The sequence below is a fragment of the Typopeltis vanoorti genome, chromosome 5 (genome assembly GCF_054136105.1).
Source record: "Typopeltis vanoorti isolate ZY-2024b chromosome 5, IOZ_Tvanoo_1.0, whole genome shotgun sequence".
Classification (NCBI taxonomy): Eukaryota; Metazoa; Arthropoda; class Arachnida; order Uropygi; family Thelyphonidae; genus Typopeltis; species Typopeltis vanoorti.
This window is the reverse complement of record NC_143553.1, coordinates 104630463-104650143: the sequence shown is the minus strand read 5'-3', so window position 1 is coordinate 104650143 and position 19681 is coordinate 104630463. Positions and strand designations below refer to the sequence as shown.

The following is a 19681-nucleotide window of genomic DNA, read 5'->3' as shown; positions in this document are numbered from 1 at the left end:
AGCGGGAGGATGCTGTTCAGTGATTAGGTTAACTTTGTTAGTAAGAAGTGTCACACTTGAGACAGAGCCTTGGGGAACATCCTCTTATTGATGATATGGCTGGGATAGTGCACTTCCTACTCAGGACTTGCCTATACAGAAATTTTTTAATAAATACAGGAATGTGCCCTCTGAGACCTAAGTTATAGAGGTCTTTTAATATCTCCAGGCTGTGTCATAAGATTTTTCCATGTCAAGGAACCGCTGAAACCAACGTTCTCATTCAGGAATGCATCGCCAATACATGTTTCTAAGTGGAACAAATGGTTCAACATTGAAGAAAGTTAGATCATCTGTTGGAGAAAAAATGATTTCTTTCTAAATACCAGAGAAGTCTGGTAACAACCACTTTCTTCAATATTGTACATAGACAGCTGGTCAGAGGGATAAGTCAGTAATTGTTTGTGTTGATTCCTTTACTGCTTTTGAGATGACAGTGAAAACTGACATGCCAATCCTTTCCTTTAGCATTATGGAGTGATGAGCGTTCATTTCAGACAAATTATGGAGACTACAACCATGTTAGAATTACTTTAATTTCCTGATGTTTCGACCTTCATATTAAGGTATGTGGAGTACACACACACACACACACAGAGAGAGAGAGAGAGAGAGAGAGACAAGCTACATTACATTTCAAACAGTATGCCAAAGAGAGAATGATTTGATCAACAATCCACAGAGAGGCACTCACAATCATCAAGTTCAGGTTATTGAAATTATCAGGTGGTGGAATAGACATGCAGGTTAAAGTTGCTAGTGATATTTTTAAATGTCATTTTCTCAAGATAAGAGAATTTCAGGTGGTGGTGTTAGCTAGCTTCCTCTTTGCATCCTGATATATATTTTACTCCATTTTTATCTTTTGTATTTCTTTTCATCCTTTCACTATGCACAAAAGCAGGCCAGATGATCTCCCTGACAGTTGACACATTTAGCTTTCTTTGCAGAGTAAGACTACCACATTGGCACATATTAGTCTTGATAGGTATTTTGGGCATACTCATATTTCTGACATTTAAAGCATCTCAGTGGATTTGGGATGCACAGTCTAACAGTGTAATTGAGACTTTGGATGTTAGTGGTTTAGGTGTATCAAAAAATGAGGATGAATTCCTGGTAAGAAGCAGATAACCATCACAAAGTATCAGGATATGCCTCATATTTGTCACTTGCTGATCTTTAAGTTCTGAACATATCTCCTCATCTGGAACATCAAGGTGATCCTATTCTGATATCACTCCTCTAGAAGAGTTTAGCGATTTATGAGGTGTTACTGTAATTTGTATGAAGGTCTTAAGACGAACATTATCAGTTGGAACAAAGGAATAGTTACTGTAAGAAGAAAAAATTGTGAACTTATAAAATTTTATACTGAACTCTATGAAGACAAAGACCGAGACATCCAAGAATCAACTATATAACTCGGGTGAGGAAGAATACAATGTCCCTGAGAGCTTACAAGGTGAAGTGGAAATGACACTGTGGAAAACAAAGAATGGAAAGGCCCCAGGAGAAGACAGAATTATGGTAGACTTCTTAAAACTGGGAAGAAGCCATGTCATCAAACAGCTGAAATAAATGAAATAAACCAAACTCTTAAATAAATGTCTAAAACAGAGAAAAATTCCAAAAATTTGGAATTTTTCAGACAATTCACTCCTAATAATAATTTTTAAAAAGGTAGTAAGGAAGAAATTAAAAACTACAGACCTATAAGCCTACTCCCCCACCTTATATAAAGTCTTCACAAAAAGTTATAAATCTAAACTTGAGGGAACGCAATCCTGTGAAAAAGCTGGATTTAGGAAGAATTACAATACTTTGGACCATATTCACACATTAAGAAAGCTCACTGAAAAATCAACTGAATATAATAGACCCTTATGTAAAGACTATGAAAAAGCATTTGATTCAGTTAAAACATCTGTAATACCAAAAGATCTTGGTATAGCAGATGTTTACAATAATGCAACTTCTGTAATTAAATTATATAAAAACAGTGAAAAGTTTCCAATATAAAAAGGCATCTGGCAACGATACTATATCTCCCAAGCTATTTACAGTTGCATTAGAAGAAGTCTTTAGAAGCCTTGATTGGGAAAAAAGGAATAAAAATAAATGGAGAAAGGCTGAATCATCTGAAATTTGCAGATGATGATGATGTCCTAATAGCAGATAATCTTGAAGATCTGGAAGAAAAGCTAAATCAGCTAAATGAAGCCTACAGAATAATTGGATTAAAAATAGCAGACAAACAAAAAACAATGAATAGAACAAGTTACCTCATATGTATATTTGGTCCAGTTGTTATCCTTTGAGGATTGCCAAAGAAAAGAGGTTGAACGAAGATGAATGATAAATTCACCTTGGATGGATGGCTTATGGGAAAATGAGAGACATATTCAAAAGTGATATCCTTATAAGTCTAAAAAGGAAAGCTTTCGACCAGTGCATACTTCCTGTCCTAACATGGACTTTAACAGAAGCCCTAAACAAAAATCTGAGAACAATACAACACAGTATGGGGAGAAGTATGCTAAAAATAACATTAAGAGATAGGAAGACAAATACCTAGATAAGATCTCAAACAGGTGTCAGGGATATCATAATATACATTAAACAGGCTAAGTGGAGATGGGTGGCCATATTGCCAGATGCAATGATGGGAGATGGGCTAGAAAAACAACAGAGTGAAGACCAATGGATGGAGCAAGACAAAGTGGAAGATTGAGAAGAAGGTGGAGGGATGAACTGGAAAAAGTTACAGGAGTGAGTGGATGGGAGAGGCAGAAAAGCGAGTGGTCTGGAAAACCATGGGAGAGACCTTCGTCCAGCAGTGGACAGAACCAAAAGCTTGAAAAACACCGTAATTTGTATTCCTCCCATTTATATTGCTTTCAGTGGTTTTTCCGAGTGCTGCTGATATGATGTTTCCACAAGGATATCAACAGAATGTAGTTTCTTAACTGTTTTGAGAGATCATCCAACCAGACCTTCTAAACCTTTTGAATAAAGAAGGGCAACATTTTGCTTATTGGCTTTTCACCAGCTGCACTGATGATGAGAAACACCGGTGCATTTATAATGCTATCACATATCCTTTGTTTCTTACTTCAGTCACTAAATGATGTAATTACAGTATCTGTACTTGGTTGGGACCTTGTGAGAACCCCTGAAATATCTAACATTGAAGAATTCATGCTCAAGAGATTGTTTGATGCTCCCCACCAACCATGGAGCACACGGACAACCACTCACCATCAAGCAACGACAGTGCTCGAGAATGGAAATGCTATACTGCAACCAGCAAGACGTGGGTCTCGACCACATGGTAGGAGACATTACAATGCTATTAACCCATGCAGGCAAGTCCACCTAGCTGATCCTAGCTGTGTCATCCAGGACTGCTTGTCTTGCTGAAGCAGAAGCCAAAGCAGTGCAAGACTATTAGGATACCCCTTTCTGAATGTCCATGGGTTACACCATGGCAAACATGGTGGCAGGGTATTAGATCCTAGTGATTGTGATCTGGAAGGCAGGATAACAAAAGACTCAGGAGAAGTAGAATAAAGAAAATGGGAAGAAAAGCAATGAAAAGGACCAGTACCATAACTGGGAGTTCACTCCACCATGAACAGGTGTCCACAGCTGGGAGGGGAGAACTCTATGCTCACAGCCAACTCTCACTATACTTTATATATAAATATATGTATATAATCGTCTATCAGTATCACCAGCTTGAGTCTGTCTGGTTTCTTCAGGACGAGAATGGCTACACTAACATTAAACGCTAAAACAGAAGAATGCAGTAACAACATTAAAATCAAATAAAAAATTGAAAAGATGCGTGACAATTAAGAGCATAGAGCATGGAGACTTAGTCATTGTTAGTAGATTGCGTTTTATGGTTTTTCGCGAAATTGAGTTCTGCTAAAACATAGTGAATTTATAAAACTTTTCCCCAAATGTCTTTTAACACGTTCGCTGCCATGCTACTTCAGCATAGTCTGTTCCTGTACGCCAAGCAATTTCATTTCTTCAAGGTCAGTACGGTAATCTCGTTGCCGGCGGTAAGCGTCATATGAGTATACTCGTAGTTGGCTTGTGCAGAGCATATACTATCTATGAGAATACACAGTTTTGATGCTAGCTCCACAAGCCAAGCATTTTCACTTCTTCAAGGTCAGTACAGTAATTTCGTTCCCAGCAGTAAGCGTCATACGAGTATACTCGTAGCTGGCTTGTGTAGCTGGTTTACCAACTACGAGTATACTCGTAGTTGGCAGCGAACGTGTTAATATCATGCCTTGATTTCTATTGAAATTGTCTCCATATCCGGAGTACCACTGCAGCTTCTTTAAAGTTTCTACATCTGAAATCTTCTTCAATGAACGACATGGAGCTGTTGTCCCAATCGATGGAATGGTTCAAAATCGAGAAATGGTGGGTTAATGCTGAGGAGTCTGTTCTGTTGTTGTTGTTGTTGTTGACATCTCCTATATGTTCTTTTTTTTTCGGATTTCTAGACTATTATGAATACCAAAGATTACATAACGAAGATGGGTGTTTTAGTTTCTGACACATCTACCAATAATATATTAGATGTAGATCCAACCATGAAAAACCAGGAAGAGACCAATCTCTAAATATGTAATATGACTAGATGGCCTCAAGAATTAAAAAGAAATTTAAAATCTCTACATCCATTACCACCATGCTTATATGGTGTACCTAAAGTTCATAAAGTCGGAGTTCCGCTTCGCCCGATCATGGATGGCAGAAATTCTCCAACATACCTACTAGCCAAACACCCAACCAGTCTGTTGAAATAGAAGATAAAGAAATCGGCCTCATTTATAAAGAATTCTCAGCATTTCGTTGAAAGATTAAAAAGTATCAACATATCAAATATAGATATACTTGCAAGTCTAGACGTGTCTTTATTCACGAACGTACCAGTTGAAGAAGTGATTAAGATCATAAAAGATCTCTTTCCAAATGACATTTCTCAGCTTTTCCGCCATTGTCTAAAATCAAACTATTTAAAAGTAAATAACATACTGTATCAACAACTTGAAGGCTTAGCCATCGGCAGTCCCTTGTCACCACCATGAGTGGATCTGTTCATGGAAAAACTAGAAAATGACATCCTATCCAAAACCATCAGTCAAAAATCGTGGAGATAAATGGACGATATCTTCATTATTTGGAAAGACACGGAAAATGCTTTACATAAGTTCCTTCAAAAACTTAAGTTCATATTAGAGTTGGAAAATAACCATCAATTACCTTTTTTGAACATGCTATTAAAAAAATAAGATAATGGACAAATCAAGCTCACAATGTAACACAAACCTACAGACACTGGACATTATTTTCACTTTAAATCTACTCATCACTACACACAAAAACTTAGCATCATACATGTGCTCAAAAACAGAGCAACAAATATCATCACAGAAGAAAAAGATCTGCTTGATGAGATCTCACTCATATCAAAAACTCTATCCAAAAATCGTTACCCACAAAATATCCAAAAGATTCTCTATAGAAACAGCCCACAGCGACAACCTCAAGTGACGCAGTATACATTGTCCATCGTCATACCTTATGCTGGCTCAGTCTCAACGAAAATAGCAAAAATCATGAAGTCTTTCAACATCAGGGTTGCCTTCAAACCTATTTTAACTACACGGCGCATGTTAAGATCTCCTAAGGACTGCATCGCCGTCTACAAGTACGCAGGTGTATATAACATCCCATGTTCCTATGGACTGAACTATATAGGCCAAACATCACAAAGCCTAGAAATCTGAAACAAAGAACATATAGGAGATGTCAACAACAACAGAACAGACACCTCAGAATAAGCCCACCATTTCTCGATTTCAAACCATTCTATCGATTGGGACAACAGCTCCATGCCGTACATTGAAGAAGATTTCAGATGTAGAAACTTTAAAGAAGCTGCAGTGGTACTCCGGACAGGAGACAATCTCAATAGAAATCAAGGCATGATATTAAAAGACATTTGGAAAAGTTTTATAAATTCACTATGTTTAGCAGAACTCAATTTCATGAAAAACTATAAAACGTGATCTACTAACAATGACTAAGTCTCCATGCTCTATGCTCTTAATGTTACTCGTCTTTTCAATTTTTTATTTGATTTTAATGTTGTTACTGCATTCTTCTGTTTTAGCATTTAATGTTAGTGTAACCATTCTCGTCCTGAAGAAGCCAGACAGACTCAAAGCTGACGAAACTGGTAGATGATTATATATATATATATATATATATATATATATATATATATAAAGAATCATGGTCCAATAAAATCCAAAGAAATTGTCTCACTATACCTACTTATCAGGGGCGAATATTCAGGGTATACTCGGTGTGTGCATTGCACATCGATAGAATAGAAATATCACCGTTATTATATTTTTGCATTTATTCCCGTTAAAGACTCCCCTAATTGTTTTCTGGCTTTACATGATTCCTAAAATTAAACACAGTACACTAATGCTTCATGAAGAGGACATTTTTCCATGTGCAAACGTTGCATCACATTTGCATTAACAGCCTGAGTATGCAGTCCCAAATACATACACTTTTGAGCCCTTTGAAGAGATGGTACAGCAGGTCAAATTCGTAATATTCCAGTGGTTTTTAAACCACCCAGAAGGCGAGGAAGGGTGTGATCTGAGACAACAGCACCCAGAAATCAGTGGCTCTGATTGGTTATTGTGTCAACCAATCCAATCCAATTGGATTGGTTGACATAACAACCAATCCAATAACATCCAATTGGATTGGTTGTTATTGTGTCAACCAATCCAATTGAACGTTGTCATTTGTCATAAGTAATTTTCTATAAATAATTTATAACTTGGAAAATAGTGTTGGCAAACACTATTTGCGAATTGGGAAACAGTGTTTACAATCTACTGAATGTCCTGTTTTCTACTAAAGCTTTCATAGATTGTATGATTGATTATAGTCAAAGAAGGTTGGAATTTGATTATAAATATGTAAGTAAAAGTTATTTCGGCCTTTCTTTGGTTCAGTCCAGAAAAATGAGAATTTCCCATGTGCGTATTACATGGCAGTAATTAAAAATCGTATCAAAATTCAAATCCTGTGTCTCACTCTAGTATTCGCCAATGATAATCTAATTCATCTAGAGCATAAATCATTTGTGCTTCTCACATAAATGGTGCTTGTGAAGCATAGCTATTGTTCATTTGATCTTTATGCTTTCCATATTTAAAATTATATGAATTGATAAATTAATTGCATTGGACCAATTAAAACTAGTTCTGATGTGCTGTGACCTCTTAAAACTTTCATATATCAATAAAAATGCAATCATACAGTCAAATTGATGTGAATTTTGTAGTGTGGGTTGCATAAGTCACACAACAGCACATCCAACCTATATTGGGCATGCTACGGCACTGCTACCTACTTACATATGGCAAAGATCCATCTAATCAGGTTACCACATCTTTTGCTACTAATTCTGCTTCTCTCCCAGCTTTTTTTCTTTTGGAGGGGGGGCATTCAAGTAAGTTTTAGCTGCTCCCTTTTTCCATTTTAGAATTCATATAGGCTATTTATGGAAATGCTTCTCTGACCATTCTTAGTATATGACCAATACATTTCCACTTGCAGCTTTTTATTTCACTGCCAATAATTTTTTACTTTGCCTGTTATAACTGATCACTTGTAATAAGTTATGGCCAAATTATTTTTTAATATCTAATTCCACCACCCTGAAAACTATTTGATTTGGTTTTCTTGTTTCTTTGTCAATTTCCATGTCTCTGAACTATATAATAATAAGGCCTTCACATTGCTGAGATGTTTATTTTGGTTTTATATTACTGGATGACGTCTATGTATTGTTCAATCTTCTGAAAGCAGCAACTGGTCATTGTCTGTTATATTCGGGTTAGTTCCACCCTTGGTATCAAGATTAACTCTTAAGTAAATACATAAAATTCTTCACTTCTTGGAACTAGAATATGATGGTCAAATTTAATTTATTTCTGGCATTTTTATTTTAAGTCCAACTTTTTCAGCTGTTTTATACAATGCTTTAATGTTGATTGTATATCAGTCTGTGTTGATAATATGATATTAAAAACTGTCATTTGCATAATCTAGATCCTTCAGCTGTGATATGAGAATCCATTTTATTCCTCTCTTTATACTTCTAAAAAGTAGTTTAAACACTATTGAACCTTCTCATATGCTATCCTAAAATATTTATTTCTTGTTCTTTAATAAATTAAAGATGCCAAGAAATTACAATCTTGGTTTAATCCTTTATCCAAGTGTAAGCAAAGTTTGTGCCTGAAGTATCTTCAGAACTGGGGCAACTCGTAGCAAAGGTGGTATTGACTTCACATCACTTGCCTTAGTATCCTATGATGCAAAGCACATATCCTTACGGACATGTATAACCATTCCCATATATGCATTATGGGAATGGTTTTGACCTTTATTGAGGTTTCATTGGGAGGAAAGTGGCCTGCATAGCATTATACATGTCTGTAAGGATATGTAAAATGGGATAAGATGGTGGAAGTAATGGAAAAGATTGGTATAGATTGGAAAGACAGAAGGCTGATTATTTCACTATATATGGGACAAACTGCCATGGTGAGAGACATATATGGTATAACTAAACCAGGTATCATTGGACGAGGAGTAAGACAAGGCTGTTCTCTGTCACCCAATTGTTTAACATGTTTTCCAAAGCAATGTTAAAAGAAGCACTAGAAAAATTGGAAGAAGGAATAAAGATTGGAGGTAGACAGATATTTGCAATAAGATACAAGATGATAAGGCATTATTATCAAATACTGAAACAGGACAACATCTGTTGAACAGATTATTGGAATCCTGTATCAATTATGGAATGAAAATAGCAAGGAAAGAGGCAAATATGGATATCAGAATGGGGAAAAATTGAATCAAGTAAAGACATTTAAATATCTAGGAAGTTTGATTAGCAATGATGGAAGATGTAAAAGTGATGTAAAAGCAAGAATAACGATGGGAAGAGATGCCTTTAATAGAAAATGGAATTTATTCAGAATTAAATGGACAGAAACCTAAAGAAAAGTCTAACAAAATGTTACGTGTGGAGTGTTGCCCTCTATGCAGCTGAAATCTGGACACTGAAGAAAGAAGAAATTAAGATTTTGGAAAGCTTTGAGATGTGGATTTGGAAAAGGATGGAAAAAATCAAATGGACAGATAAAATAACTAATGAAGAGGTCTTAAAAAGAGTAGAAGAAGAAAGAAGTCTGTTAAGTAGAATAAAAAGAAGGGAAACTGGATCAGACATATTCTGAGAGGGAATGGAATCATCAGAGATGCCATCGAAGGAAAAATAGACGGAAAAAGACCCAGAGGAAGAGTAAGGAAAACAATGCTAGATGATATGCTGAATGGAGACAGGTACACAACCTTGAACGAGAAGGATCAAAACAAAAGTGTGGAAGGAAAGTTTTTGCTACTAAGAGAAGAACCTGCTCAATTGCAGAATACTCAAGAAGAAGGATATGTGCTTTGAATTATAGGATACTAGCCAAGTGATGTGAAGTCATTAGCCTCTATATACAAGTTGCACAGTCGCTATTACTTCGCATGCAAACATTGTTTGCTTACATTTGGATAAAGGATTAACCACGCTACCAGCCAAGACGTCTATAGACATCAAGGTTATCATGGATGCGAAGTGCATATTAAAATTGTAATACCATTGATATTACATTGAAATATACGATGGATACGAAATGTATTAGGATGCATATTTGATCCATAATGTCTGGTAAAGTGGTTAAACTAAGAATATAATTTCTTGACATCTTTAATTTATAGTATAACCAAGTGAGAAAACTTTCAGCTTCTTGTACTTTCTTTTAGTCTTTCTTATTTCCTGCTTCTAATTTCTCATTATCCAAATGTGATATATATTAAATCAATTCTAAGCCTCAGTTCAGGTTCAATGGAGGTAGAAAGAGTGCAAAACAGTTCCACTGCATAAGGGTAGCTCAAGACTGGAAACAAATTATAGATAAATTAGTAACTTTTCATAACAGAGTGAATGTTGAGTTTGATAAACTGAATGGCTACTATGATGATACTGATGGATTTTGAAAGGTGTCTGACAGGACATCATATTGAACTCTGCCACACAAGGTATATATAGAGATGACGAAGCTGAAGATATGGATACAAGGGTGGCCAAAGGAGAGATACCAAAAAGTATGGAGGAGCAGAATCCCAGAGAAAGCATGTCACTAGCAGTGTGCAATAAGACGTGTGCTTATACCATTGCTGTTTAATCGGTACATAACTGATATAACAACTGAAGGAAAATATTCTGGTGATTGTTAATGATGCAATATTGGGTAGTATATTAATCATTAAAGCAAAGTAGAGAGCTTGCAGAATGCTTTAAATAAGCTGACAGTATGGACAAAAAGTAGTCTCCTTGAATTGCCACACACTTGTTCCAACATTTTCCCTTCATCACCAATTTCAACTTATGGAAGATCCAGAAGTCACAGGGTGCTAAATAAGCAAATATGGTGGATGCAGGTACACAGTACTTTTTTTTTTATCAACAAGAACTGACAAATAAGAAGAGATGTATGATATGGAGCATTGTCGTGATGCAACATGGAACCATCTGCCACTTTTTGTGGTCTTTTTTGACACACATCATTCTTCTAGTACTCCTTCATATTAAGAGTTGATGGCAGTGCCCCTAGGTATGGAGCACTACCTTTGCCCACAAAACCTCTCCAGATCTAAAAGACAATCAAGACGACTTTAACATTGGATTTCAATTGGCACACCTTTGGCTTAGGTGAGTTGGGTTTTTTCCATTGTTAACTCTGCCTCTTGGTTCCAGGTTCATAACCATATACTCAGGATGTCTTCTGTTATAAGATTTTAGTAAAAGTTTGGATCTGAAGTCACAGGATCACACAATTCCAATTGCTTTCCATTTTGGCAATTTAAGGATGCAAAGCACAGCTACACAAGAGCTGCATTTACAACTATGCAAATGAACTGATCAACTTGAAACTCATCATGTGACTTAAAAATGGATATGAGATCATGTGATTCCTCTCGGCATAGCTCTCTCTCTCTCTCTCTCTCCAATAGATTAAGTGCCGTGGCTATATTTACTGCACTTTTTGATCACACCTTGTCCTGTGTGGACAGTGTGGGTCTTGCACAATAGTCGGGTAATGCACCTCTCCTGACACCAGGTGAGGTGCAGTACCTGATGACGAGCTGTCAACAGTGGTACATGATTAGGGCATTGGCTCCCGTAGCCCATGGTATGCAGAGTACCATTTGGTCGCTGATGCTGCTTGGAAACTCTGACATTGAAATCAGCTGTGATCTGTGCTGTTGTTGCCCTGCAATTGGTCTGTATGACTCTGACAGGCTCAATTTTTGTTCTCTTACAATAAATGGTCAAAATATCTGTTCTCCATTGCACACACATACTCAATGGACAAAATATTAGAGATACCTACCTAATAGCATGCCGGTCCTTCTCTAGTGCAAATAACAGCCTGTACTCTTTGAGGCATTAATTCCAACCATGTTTGTTGCAGCATTGTCCACAACTGCACCTTAGACATCGGTCCTCGGATACATGGATCTGATGCCTCGTTCTATGGCATCCCAGAGAGAGAGAGAGAGAGATTCGATCGGATTTAAATTTAAAAACTTGGGGAGAGGAGGGGGGGGGGGGAAACAGGATGGTCCCAAACTAAGATGAGTGTTCCTCGAGCCATGTCTGGGTGGAGCAGTGCACTGGCCTGCTGAAACTGACCATCAGCTGCAGAATGCATGAAGGCCATGAAAGTGGGTAGGGTGATCAGCTAGCACATGCTGATAGATGATAACATTTAAGGACCTCTCCAGACACACTAAGGGACCTAATGTGTCACATTAGAAGGCACCCCAAATTCTCACAGAGCCAACCTAGCACAGCAGGAATATGGTCTCATGCTGTCAATGCCACACGTGCCTGTCAGCTTGGTACAATTGATAATGGGATTCATCATACCACATGACTGGTCCACTCTGCAGAGATCCAGTTTTGATGGTCCTGACACCAGGTGAGGTGCAGTACCTGATGACGAGCTGTCAACAGTGGTACATGATTAGGGCAGTGGCTCCCGTAGCCCACGGCATGCAGAGTACCATTTGCTCACTGATGCTGCTTGGAAACTCTGACATTGAAATCAGCTGTGATTTGTGCTGCCGTTGCCCTGTATGACTCTGACAGTCTACATCACCAATCACAGCCATCAAAGGTGTGTGGTCTATTACCACTCACTAGCTGGGTGCTGGTATACTTGTGATAGATCCTTGATACAGTTGCCCTCGAGAACCCTAGGTTTCTTACCACTTGAGCGATAGAAAGATCCATCTGTTTTGTGCCTATAAGCAGCCCATAGTCGCTAAGATCACCACATTTGCCCATGTTGGTTACGAAACCCAAATATCTGCCTGCATTCAGTTTGGGTACATTTCACTCTGTACTGGGAATGTCAGTGTCAACATCCCATCACCCCATTCTCTAGTGTTTTGTCCACTGAGTATGTGTGTGTGTGTATATATATACATATAAAGATCCCACCCATTCATAGGTGCACAAGTTTATTCAATTTAGTGCACGACAAATGCAGGTGTGATGGGCTGAAAAACCCCTGGATATCAGACTAAAGGAAAATTAATTAACCAATAAAAAATAAAAATAAATTAAAAAAAACATACAACTATATAAAAAAACATCAGGTTGGTAGAGTAGTATAATGTCATTCTTGGAGCATATTTTCAAATGCTGTTGTTTAAATCCTGATAAAAATTATGCAACATTACGTATAAGAGACAACAGCTTTTCAGTTATTACAGTTAGTATTTTGATTGTATCATCTCTGATTAAGTCCCTTTCCAAAACAAGAGAGGGATAAATATAACTGAATTGCAATTTTTACATTTATACTATAAAACAAAGTTCAAAATTATTATTATGATGTCTATATTACAAAAAGTAATGTACCTGGTTCTGCACCATCAAAAAGATATGGATGATTACAGCATTTTCTAAGTTGCATCAAAATATTCAGTAGTCGCATCTTGTCAACTTTTCCTGCACCATTTACTACATCTATGTCTTTCATAAGTACTTTGGTGTACCTAAAAATTAAAATAAAATACACACATTATATATATGTGTATTTTATATTATATATATATATCTCTGGGGGGACCCTGTAACCCCTAGAGAGCGCATCCCCTGGGTGGCAAATTGGGGAGCCCACCGTGTGGGTGCACATGAGTGCGCGCGTGTATATATATGGTTGGGTGGTCCGAATATACTGGCCAATCATCTTGATTGTAAGGGGAAGCGGCACTCCCATGGACCCCTAGCTGGATCTATCGTCTCCTTCCTCTACTTTGAAGAAGATCCACTTACTTTAATCTTTCCTATAAGGCCTTATTAGCCAACTCTTCATATTTTATGACCCTTATGCTATTAGAGTACTCGAGGGCCATGGATCTTTTCATTACTGGCCTTACAACTATGCCCTCTCTATAAACCTTACTGTAATTCTTCTATAATCTACTCTTTCCCCCTTCGATATACCCTATTCCTCCTATGGGTTTAAATTCCGAAGAAGGCTAGTTCAGAAGCCTTAAGGTAGCAGCCCTACCACTGAACTATTCCATCGTCAGGCTAGTCCCCGACATGGAGAACATAATTCTACTAATAAGCTGACAGAAAAAGATAATCGGATTGAATCCATAGGAAACGACCCTGGAATGGAAAAGGTAAAACAAAAAATGGAAACGACAAAATATAATACACATAGCAAACTGGAATGTAAGAGGAATAGCATATAAAGAAATAGAATTAGACCAGTTATTAAATGAAAGAAATTTTAAAATAGCAGTAATCACTGAAACAAAAAAGAAATTAAAAGGAATTATGAGAACTGAAAATTTTAATGTGATATATACAGTGGAGTCGACAGAGACCAAAGGGCACAAGCAGGAATCATGATTTGGATTCATAACTCCCTTTCAAAACAGTTAAAACATTATAAATTATGGAATGAAAGAATAACAGAAGCTAGAATAAAAATAGATAGAGGCTATTTAACAATAATTGGTTTATATGCCCCAGAAGAAGGAAGAGAACAGGATAATATTGCTTTTTATAATCAGCTACAAAACATATATAATAAAATAAATAAAAATGATTACATAATTTTAGCAGGAGACTTAAATGCAAGAATTGGAAACATGAAAATTAATAATAATATAGGAATACATGGAGAACACACTCTAAACAGAAATGGTAAAAAATTGATTGACTTTGTAGTTTATAATAACCTAAAAATAATGAATACCTTCTATAAACATAAAGACATACATAAATATATTTGGGCAGCAAGAGGATGGAAATCAATATTAGATTACTTTATATTAAATGAAAAGACATCAAAATTTTCACTAGATGTTAGAGTTCACAGAGGATATGAAATAAGCAGTGACCACTTCCTTGTTAAAATGAAATTAAGATTACCACCTAAATGGCTACAAGTAACAAGAACAGAAAGAAAAATTGAAACATTTGTTTATAAAACTAGACCATTGAATGACACAATTGTACAATGGCTATATGAACAAAGAATTAACCAATATCTAGATAAAATGAAACAAAATGAAGAAAGAGAAATAGAATGGCTTAATATAAAAACGATACTAAATGCAGCAGCAAATGAAAGCTTAGGAATAACCAAAAAATTCAATAAAAGAAAAAAATTGAAGATCTGGGATGATACAATCAAAGAAATAATCAAAAAGAAAAAAGAAGCCTATCACAAATGGTTAAGCAGTAAAATATTAGAAGATGAAATAGAATATAAAACAATAAGAGCCATAGCTAAAAGAGAAGTCAGAAAAAGACAGAGAATCATAGAATAAATTTGTTTCTAATTTCGAACATGATTTATATAAAATAAGACCCAATGTATATAAGATTTTGAAACACTTAAATGAAGATACCAAAGGAAACATATAATTAAACACTGAATTGAAATTAGAAGAATTTCTAAATTACTACACAGAACTGTGGACAGACAAATATTTAAAAAAGACAAAAAACTATGGCCTTTAAAGGACAAGATCCAGCAAGAACTAAAATAGTAATAGATAACAAGATCTTAGAACAGGTGAGTTCATTTAACTACCTAAGATGTACGATCACATATGAAAATGAAAAAGATATAAATGTAAAAATTGCAAAATATTTAAAAATAACAGGTGTAATTAACTCTATATTTAAACAAAACCTAGTTCAAAAACAAACCAGACTAAAAGTATACAATACATTAGCCCTACCAGTCTTAACGTATGGAAGCGAAATCTGAACAATAAAACACAAAGACGAACAAAGATTAACAACAGCAGAAATGAAGTTTATGAGAAAATCTGCAAAGTATACCCTATTTCATCACAAAAGAAATGAAGAAATTATGAAAGAATTAAACCAAGAACCAGTAATAGAAAAAATTAAAAAGTATAAACATAAATGGATGGAACAGGTTCAAAGAATGAAATCAGAAAGATTACCAAAACAAGCTATTAGGAAAAAGAAAACCAGGATGTCCTCTTAAACGATTCAATGATGACTTCTAAGGCCGGAACAGGCCATGCTAGGCCTAAATCCTTAATGCGCATGATGATGATGATATATATATATATATATATATATAAAACAATTTTCAATTTGAATTGTACTTTCAAACCTTTAAATTGAAATTCATTACAGTAATACAATGAACAGAACAGTCTAATTCAACAATTAATCATTCTACTATTTTTTTTTGCCAGTTAAATAAGTATATGTTTTTAGATGCTTAAGGGTCAAAGCTGTATAAATGAGAGGAGACCTCTTCTCGTGGTGCACCCTGTTGGGTATCTACATGGATACTGAACGAACAAGAAAGGGCTGGCAATTTGGGATTTAGCCGACTAAATTGTATTTTTATTGGTTAAACCAAAATACAAAATGATGGTACAACATGACAAAATTTCATGCCAGCTGGGGAGTCGCCTGGCTAAACAAGGCCCCCGTTGTTTTCGCCAGGGAACCAGGGCGAACAGCGAAAAGTCAGCTACTGGAACAAATCTGAAAACACACCCCAACTCAACATCACCCGAGTTAAAGATCGGTACTATCAACATAAGAAACCTGAATGGCAAAGAAATGGAGCTAGCAGAGGAATTAGATAAGTACCAAATCGACATAATAGGGGGACTGAAACAAAAAAGACAAAAACTGGTGAGATCTTTCTGAGCATAAATGCAAAATGTTATATTCAGTCAATGACAATCAGGGAAAAGAACGAGTAGTCATAATATTCAACACAAAATACGAGGCTCATCTTCTTGAATGGCAGGCAGTGTAAAGTAGAGTGATTTGGGCAAATATCAGAATGGGGAAATGGACAATGAGACTTAGGTGTGATTATGGTCCCACAGAATGTTCTACTAAGGTAGAAGTGGAGGAATTTTTTCAGGCTCTAGAGAAAGCTACTGACACAATGAAAAAGGAAAAGTTGGTCCTTGTAGGGGATTTAAATAACAGAGTAGGAAGCGATTGTCAGACATACAAAAATGTTTTACGAAAATTTGGAGAAAAGAGTAAAGCTAATAATAATGGGAAATACCTGTTGGATTTCTGCTCAGGACATGGACTGGTTATTACTAACACCATCTACCAACATTAAAATGTGCACAAATTCACATGGAGAGAAGAGGCAAGGAATAAGAAAAGTCTCATTGACTATGTTATTGTTTATAGTGATGTTTTCTCCCTGGTGCAGGACACCCGAGTGTACAGAGGATTTGAAATTGGAAGTGATCACTATTTGGTCTTGAGCAGGAAAAAATTGAATTTCATATTGAAAAGTTAACATGTAAGAAAGTTTTAAAGCGAATAAAAGTTCAGCAGCTCTCAGATGTGAACTGTAGACTAATACAGAGACAAATGTAAGAAAACTAAACAGTGTGTAAAACTAGCTAAACAAAAGTCATGGGAGGACTTTGGCAAGAACATAGAAAATAAATATCAAGAAGGTGGCAAAATATTCTGGAGGTTGTTGAAGAAGCTTAGGAATGGAGGAAAGAGTGCTGTAAAAGGAGTTAGAGATGATAAAGGTGACATGAAAACGGGAGAAAAAGATATCCTTGAAGTACGGAGTAATTACTTTGAAAATTTGCTAAACGAAACAAGCAGTGATGACAGCACAGTGATAAAAAACACTGACCAGGGATGCAGTCAGGAATACATATCCATACTTGAAGTAGAAAAAGCCATCAAAGGCTTGAAATGTGAAAAGGCAGTAGCAGTAGATGATATTCGACCAGAAATGCTGAAGTATGGTGGTATAAAAGTCTTATAGTGGCTGCCGCATAGTTCAGAATGCCAAGAATTCCAGATGGAGTAGACCTCTCATAGTACCCATATATAAAAAATAAAACTGAATATGAGAATTACAGAGGTATATCCCTACTGAGTGTTCCTGGTAAGATATATGCAAGTAAACTTGAGAAACGGTTGCGAAGAATTGAGGAAGAAAAGCTTGGTGAAGAACAAGCTGGATCAGCTCAAACAGAGGCTGTCAGGATCAGATCTTCACTTTACGACAAATAGTGGAGAAATCATGGGAATATAACAAAGATCTTTATTTAAGTTTTGTCGATCTGGAAAAGGCATATGACAAGGTGCCAAGAGAGAAGCTATTCAATACGCTACAGTTATATGGTGTCAGTGAGGCATTATATCAAGCAATACTTGGTCTTTATTTGAGCTGTAAGTCAGCAGTTAGAATTGAAGGAAGTACAGGAAGATGGTTTAATGTTAAATCTGGTGTTAGACAAGGATGTACATTATTCCCTCTGTTATTCATTATCTATATGGAATCACATTATGAAGGAAAGTGGTATTAAACCTGATATCAAAATTGGAGATGTTAATGTCAGCTCTTTGCTTAATGCGGATGATGTTATACTTCTAAATAAATCCGCTACAAGTCTAAAAGATTCCCTGACTAAATTGAATAACTGTTGTAATAGATATGGTATGAAGGTCAGCAATAAAAAGACAAAGACAATGAAAATAGACAGAATCATTGAAAATGTCAACTGCGTTGTGAATGGAGAACCTGTGGAACAAGTAAAAATTTCATCTACTTAGGCATGATTTTTAGTGAAGATGGTAAATTAAATATGGAAGTAGACAACAGAATCAACAAAGCTGGTATGGTAGGAAGTCAATTGAATAAATTCATATGGAATAAGAGAGAAATTAGTCAGAACACTAAATTAGCTGTGTACTAGACAGTATTCAAACCAGTTTTAACTTATGAATCTGAGAGCTTCGTCAGAAGTAAAACACTTGACCAAAGACTAGAGACTGCAGATATGAGAGTCCTGAGAAAGATTAGCGGCATGAACAGATACATCAATGACAATGTCATATTAAAAAGAGTATATTAAGAAAGAACTTGATATTGTCAGCATCCAGGAATGCGTTAGCAGAGCTAATCTTAGGTGGTATGGTCACTTAAGTAGAATGGCAGAGGAAAGATTAGCAAAATAAGTGTTCTCTGCCAGGTTGGCAGGAAAAGACTTGGAGGAAGACCAAGATATAGGTGGATTGACACAGTAAAAAGTGCCTTAGAAGACAGTAATATAAGACCTGATAATATTGGAGTGTTGACAGGTAACAGACTGATTTGGAGGAAAATTGTAGATAGGAAGTTAGTAATGATGTAAATTTTTCATGCAGTACTATAATATCCTGTACATCCCTTGAGGGTATATATCAGGAATTGGATGATGTGGAAATACACAAGAGAATCGACAAAGCTGGTATGGAAGGAAGTCAATTGAATAAATTCATATGGAATAAGAGAGAAATTAGTCGGAACACTAAATTAGCTGTATACAAGACAGTGTTCAAACCAGTTTTAACTTATGGATCTGAGAGCTGGGTCAGTAGTAAAACACTTGACCAAAGACTAGAGACTGCAGATATGAGAGTCCTGAGAAAGATTAGAGGCATGAACGGATGGCATCAATGGCAATATCATATTAAAAACGATTCTATTAGGAAAGAACTTGACATTGTCAGCATCCAGGAATGCATTAGCAGAGCTAATCTCAGGTGGTATGGTCACTTAAACAGAATGGGCAAGGAAAGATTAGCAAACAAGTGTTGTCTGCCAAGTTAGCAGGAAAACGACCCAGAGGAAGACCAAGATATAGGTGGATTGATACGGTACAAAGTGCCTTAGACGATAGAAATATAAGATCTGGTAATGTTGGAGTCATGGCAAATAACAGACTGATTTGGAGAAAAATTGTAGATAGGAAGTTAGTAATGATGTAAATTTTTCATGTACTATCATATCCTGTATACCCCTTGAGGGTACATGGCAGGAATTTGATGATGATGATGTTTTTAAATCATAGGTTGCTGAACCTATAGAGCTTAACTGCCATAAGTGAAAAA

General features: G+C 36.2%; 1 protein-coding gene across 1 annotated transcript in view; it reads right to left on the bottom strand.

Moving 5' to 3' along the window:
• The window catches only part of Iswi (nucleosome-remodeling ATPase imitation SWI), a 365763-nt gene that overhangs the window by 177191 nt on the left and 168891 nt on the right, over positions 1-19681 (bottom strand). The window contains exon 11 of the mRNA XM_090392651.1: positions 13154-13290. Coding sequence (XP_090248777.1) covers positions 13154-13290 — 137 coding nt within the window. The remainder of the gene's footprint in view (positions 1-13153; positions 13291-19681) is intronic.